This window comes from Pogona vitticeps, chromosome 2 (assembly GCF_051106095.1).
Source record: "Pogona vitticeps strain Pit_001003342236 chromosome 2, PviZW2.1, whole genome shotgun sequence".
Classification (NCBI taxonomy): Eukaryota; Metazoa; Chordata; class Lepidosauria; order Squamata; family Agamidae; genus Pogona; species Pogona vitticeps.
The window spans coordinates 209,415,689-209,422,086 of record NC_135784.1 but is presented as its reverse complement, the minus strand read 5'-3'; the positions used below and the strand labels follow the sequence as shown (position 1 = coordinate 209,422,086).

The 6,398-nt window shown below is 39.2% G+C and overlaps 1 protein-coding gene across 2 annotated transcripts in view; it reads right to left on the bottom strand.

The window, feature by feature from the left end:
- Window positions 1-1,510: 1,510 nt before the first annotated feature.
- The window catches only part of PALM2AKAP2 (PALM2 and AKAP2 fusion), a 160,034-nt gene continuing 155,146 nt past the window's right edge, over window positions 1,511-6,398 (bottom strand). For both annotated transcript variants that reach the window (XM_078384866.1, XM_078384867.1), the window contains one exon: window positions 1,511-5,039. In XM_078384866.1, coding sequence (XP_078240992.1) covers window positions 4,315-5,039 — 725 coding nt within the window. In that variant the 3' untranslated portion in view covers window positions 1,511-4,314. The remainder of the gene's footprint in view (window positions 5,040-6,398) is intronic.

Below are 6,398 nucleotides of genomic sequence, written 5' to 3'. Positions count from 1 at the left end.
TTAACATGTGGTCTGACAGTTAGTTAAGATGTAAGTTAAACCATCATCACTTTTCCTTGGGTTTCAATAGAACTCAGATTCAGCTAAATGCAAACCTTCACTAAAATATCCAGGTGTTGTTCTATATTTCTTTGAGAAGAAATAAGATCTATGTATTAATCTATGTGGCTTCAGGACTGAGCTTGAATAGAATATAACCGTGCTTTGCTTCAGGTTGGTCTTATCTGATGTACAGTACTTCTAATTTGTTGTGCTTGACAGAAAAATAATCTTTGACAAAGAGTAACTCTTTATCTTAATTATGCCCTAAAAATAATAGGTAAGCTGGTTTAATTTTACAAGCATGAGTATATGTAAGTTGCTGCCACCCACAGTATGTGTAAATATAAGTAGCAATTAATGGAACTTCGTTATCTGTCATATCTAACAAACAGTAACTATTTTTGTGCTCTATTTCTAACCATTCTCCATTACCTTTTGCTGTGTCCCCCCAAATACTAGCAACTTTGAAAAATGAATGGAATTGCTGTGGGGTGCCAATCTTTTCAGTACTTATGATATTTTAACTTGCGAAGACTTAATATGATATTAGATAATGTTATTTCGACAACAATTTGATATTAGTAGTGACAACCAGTCTGTGAGTATGGGGTATGCACATATGCATGCCTCGCCCCACCATTTTGTTGGTTACATTAGCAAGAGCTGTTCAAGCACATTATTTTCCCATTATCTTTCACTAAAAATTAACTGAATAACTTAGACAAGTTGTCAGGAACAGAATATATCATCCAACTCTTTGGTTTTGTTATCAGGCTATGTGAAGGATACTGTAACTAAGAATAATGTTGAATTTTTTTCTGAATACAATAACACTAACAAAAACTTAGATTGTAGGAGGGGGGGGGGAAACACCAGATTCTAACTGGATTTCTGTGTCATTTTTAATTCTGTTACAAAACAACACACACATACAAAATAGAAAGAAAATTGCTAATAATATTGTTAAAGAATGGGAACCATTATTGGATGAAGTTGAGGGGGTCAGAAGGGACTACATCTTAGGCTGCAATCCTACACTCACTTGTTTGGAAATAAGTGCCAATGAAGCTTATTTCTGATTAGAAGACACTTCTAGCATTGTGCTGTTCATTTCTATGTTCCACTGCAAGTTCATTTTGAATGGTTTTGGATATGCTGCATTTGTATTTTCAGTACTGGATTTTAAAACTAGCACACTGTTTTAAAAGGGGGAAAACCTTCTCAAGTGAATCCTTCCTTCAGGGGTCTGTTCTACCCTTGTAAAGCTATGAGCGTAAGACAGTGGTATGTGGAAGTAAGTTCAGCTGAAATCAGGTGGAACCTGTGTTTAAATGTGTTTAAGATCAGGATGTGGTGGTACAAACTTGCAAATTCCACAGTGTTTTTTTTAGCATTCCTTACATTGAAAGTTATCATGCAGTGACATCTACCTTAATGGCACAGAAAGAGAACAGTTCAGAGCAGGAACATTGTTCAACACGATGTTTAAAGCTAGCTGTGTTAATACAGTAAAAGCACCATCCACAACAGAACAGGTACATTGCAAAATACCCCACAATCTCAGTCCTTAACAAAGTCAGTGTTGGGTTCATGATATTTCCAAAGACTTATGAAATGTGTCTTCATTTAAATCTTGTATCTTAATAATACAAGAAACCTGTAGTTTCTCATTTGACTCAAACACATATTTCTATCAATAACGAATATTTCCACCAGAAATACCAGCAGACCCAGATCATAGGCTCACTATAGAGACGTGCTATTTTACATCAGTTATATTGGATACACTCAAGCTCCTTTTTTGATGAAAAAATGATCAAAAAATTATTATGTCCATATAGGATGCCCTGAGGAAGACCATCCACCACATGCAGCTATCAGAAATTGTCATTGTGAATCTTGTTCCAAAATGAACAAAGGCTCACCAGAACACAAGCCTAGTAGGCTTCAAATGGGAGTTGTAGAACAGTGCATACTGAAAAAACTGCATTTCCACATTTTTGTAGATCTTTGTTTTAAAATGTGGTGTCTGAAAGAATGGGCCTTTGTTCAGTTGTCCCTAGGGAGAGAGCGGCATAGGCCTCAAGCTCAAACAGGCAGATCCCCACCTCTCATTTGCTCATTCAACTGCAGGGAGAAGTGACCAAACAGGATACAACTTGATATTATCAGACCGTGGAATTTCCTATAACCTTAAGAGATTTTTTGGGGGTTAGGGTTTAGAGCAAGAAGTAAGGAATTTCTGTGCCTCCAGATGTTGCATGATTACAGAATCCATCATCTCTGACCTCAAGACTATTGGCCGGGGCTGACGGGAACTGAAATGCGACATCTAGAAGGCCACATGGTTTGCCACCCTTGGTTTCAAGAAGCATACCACTTAAGGCCAGAAATCTCACAGTGAAATTATGCTGGGACCATTAGTGTTCAGTTTGCTTAAACTAAAAGTATCAGCCTCCATATTTATTTCTGGTTCAAGAATGATAGCACCACTCTATAAATCAGTGGTCCCCAACCTTCGGCCTCCAGATGTTATTGGACTGCAACTCCCAGAAGCCTTCACCACCACCTCTGCTGGCCAGGATTTCTGGGAGTTTAAGTCCAAGAACATCTGCAGGCCCAAGGTTGGGGACCACTGCTATAAATGATATATATCTGCTAACTTGAGCATTGAGTCCTTCACACTTTTCTGACTGATTTCGGTAGTAATAAAATCTAATCATATAACGGCTGAAATCCAGTAGAAAATTGCAACTAGAATAAGCTAATTAAATCAGTGGAGTTTACACAGATGTCGACTAACCAAATCCCCGCTGATTCAATGGATTTCCACCAATGATTATTCTGATGATAATGATGATTATGTAAGTTGCAAAATAATGTTTCACTTGCCAAAGTTACAGGAGCAGACCATGCAACAGGCAGACTGATTTAAAGGCAAGTCAGAAAATTAATGCCTACACTTCAATTGTGGCAGCCCCGTACCCATTTTCACCACACACTTATTGTGGTTTGAATGCAATGGAATAGTTGCACAATACTGTAAGATGGAAGATTTAGATAAGGCCAAAACCTAAATAATAATAATAATAAAAAATAAAAATATCACAGCTCTCATTTTGCTGCAGGGGATGAAGTTAAACTTCTTTGTGGGTATATCAGTCAGTAGATTTGACCAATGGTTCTATGCTTTCTACACTGCAAAAGAAATGCCAATGCCATCAATCCAACATGCTGTTGCATGTCTAAAAATCCCACTGAAGCCAACAGCACTGCCCATACTGAACTCTGTTCCAATTCCAACTCTGTTCCAATGGCAGCAAGTGGGTAAGTCTTCCTTCAGGGAAAAATCTATGCTTCCCAATGAAGCATACACAAAAGCTCACTGGGGACCCCAGGAAAAAGGATGCGGTTTGCACAGCAGTACGATCTGTTGGGCTGAGCCCAGAGTTTGAAAATTTTGCTTTTTGGACTACAGCTCTCAGACGTATAGCAATTCTGGAAGTTGTGGTCCCAAAATGCAACTTTTCTGAGCTTCAATTGAGCCAAATGGTGTCCCTCATGCCAACATGATAGCTTCTTCTCAAGCCACAGGATCTTTTTTTTGGAACTTATATGGGAACAAATCTTGTTCAATAACTTCCAGAGTTCTAGATAAAACAAGCTGTGAAGTCCTTGTGGAGAAGGAAAGGCCTGAAATTTGTGATATCAGAACAATAGCATGAACAGTTGCCCCCCCTTGCCCCAGTAAAAAAGAAAACCTATGCTTAAAAAACAACATCAAAATGCTTTTTAAGGCTCTCACACATGTGTAACTTCAAAATCCTTGGAGGCTGATCATACCTGCTCGATATATAAAGTAAAATTCTTCATATACATTTATAAGTTTTATAAATATATTCCATACATAAATATGCATATTAATATCCATCTATGCATATTCATATATTATATATTTATATTCCTAACTATAGATATAGATAGATTTGTTTCAAATACGGAAATGTTTGTGTGTGTATGTGTTCACTTTCCGTTTCTGTCTCACCCTTTAAAAATAATCCTATAGCAGTACATTTGGTGAGAAATCATCTTTTCGCAATTCATCTCCCTTGAAGAGCTAGAGAGAAAAAAATTAGAGCAACCCAACTGCAAGGCAATGGAGGCAGTCACTTCCAGTTCACAGTATTGCAGTTAGAAAAAAAAATACAGTGAGGTCTAAGGGAGTGAAGGAGCATGAGCTGCTCGGAAGAAGAAGAAGAAAGGAAGAGGTGGTCACATGACAATACAGCATTGACAGCGCTTTTTCTTTTCTGTACCTGGGACTTTTTCCATTGGTAGACTTTCTTCTTTTACCTCTGGTGAGGAAGGTTCTGTTGTGTCTGATAAGGGCCTCCCAGAAACCAACTCAGCAGCGTTTCCATCCATGGTGGACACATCAGTCACCGTCTTCTCACGTAACGACTTCTCGTCATCTTCATCAATGAGGACCAGTTCGGCCTTGATTGTCTCATCATAGCCCAGCACCTTTTTTGTCTCGTCTTCGTCATCAATGTTTTGGTAACCCATAAATATCATTGTTACTGGGTGATCTGCGGTGGCTTCAGGGATGTCATTCCCAGAAAGTTTTGCTTGTTGTCGAGGGTTCCCAGAATGCCTTTTGCTAGGTTTGTGCACCATCTCTAATTTCGCTTCCTTGAAAAGCATCTGTTCCTTTGCGTGGCTGAGGTTCCCATCTGCTATTGATACAGTACCTCCTTTAATGCTTGATTGTCCAGCCTTCTGAATAAGTTCATCTACATCTTTTGAGCTTAATTTATGTACTCCATTTTCTACCACTGCACCTCCAGAGTGCATCTCATAGACTACTTTGGTACCATCATCATAGACTTTGATTCCTCTTTGACGGGCAGCCTCTGGGCCAATGGGGGATGTAGAGAGAATCTTGGTCTCTCCTGTCTGTTTGTCTTTCTCCACATTAATTTCCATGCTGTACAAAGCTTGAATGGAAAGAAGAGAGGAAGTGCATGTTACAACAACAAAAAGCAGGTGAATGGTTAATTGCCAAACAGACAAGCAGACAACTGTGCCCCCAAAGAAGCTGTTCCCCGAAGTGCCAAGCATTCTATGTTAGAGGTGTAATGCACAGCGTAAAGAGAAGCAAGTTTGTTATACTAGAGCAGCTGATGCTGTCAGTGCCAGCCATACCTACTGTGAACCCAAACAGTTTCCTAATGTTATCCTAACAGTCTGTTAAACTAAAGAAGTGACAAGCAAATAGGTCTACCACCATGTTTCCACAGATACATTATTTCAAAATGTTAAGGCTGGTGTACATGGTCATTTTACGAAACCTGTTTCCAATAGTACTGAGACCAATGTGGCACACAACACAGAAAGTATTGGAAGAGTCTCTGGTGACATGTACAATATCAGTCAGTGTCATCACTGAAAAGCCTTCCTTGTTATGCAGGAACAGCTGATGATTTGGAGGTTCTATGGTAGCTTTCCTCAACCTACAGCCCTTCATGTGTGTTGCACCACAACATATGTAGATTTGGCCAGCATGTTGGAAGGGGGAAGTAGGACATGTGGTACCACACATCAGCAGACGGCAGGGTTGAGGTAAGCAGTCACAGAACTTCAATATCATCTGGAATTTCTTTATAACTTGCAAAGGTACAAAAGCTGTATCTTCAGTGCTTTGCTTCAGTGCAACCACATTTGAGGGAGTGCAGTTGCACTGATAGGTGCACCATTGCGCGCTATAATTTTGCAGGAGTATAGAAATGCCTCAGGATGCGGTACATGGTGGCATAGGATGTGACATCCAAAGAATCTCTCAGCTTCAGTGAACAAAGCAGTTGCCCACTCTTCATAGTTACAAATATATACTTAAACTTATGTGGGATAAAGGCCTGGTAGGGGAGCAGCACAATGAGATTTCTGAAAGCCATCACCAGCAAAAATAGACTAAGTTACACAAGTAAAAGAAATAATGCAAACCTCCTTCAATTACTTAATTGGTACCAGCTGCAAAATCCAGCAATGATTACACACAACAATCCCATAAGAGTACAAAATTACAACGTATTCCTATGTTTTGTGTTTGCACAAGGATCCACACGCTTCTCCTTTAGCTTAACAAAAGCTGGGCGGGGTGTGTGTGTGTGTGTGAAGCATCATTTGATCTGCTTTTAACCCAGCTCCGAGAAGAAGAGGATGTTAAAAAGAAAAGGGACAAATGAGAAATGAAATGCCCTGTTAAAGCAAAAGACATGCAAGATGCAAAGTATGTGCCTATACCTTTTTTCGGATCCAACGGAGGTTTTTAAAATATGTGTTTACTATATTCAGGA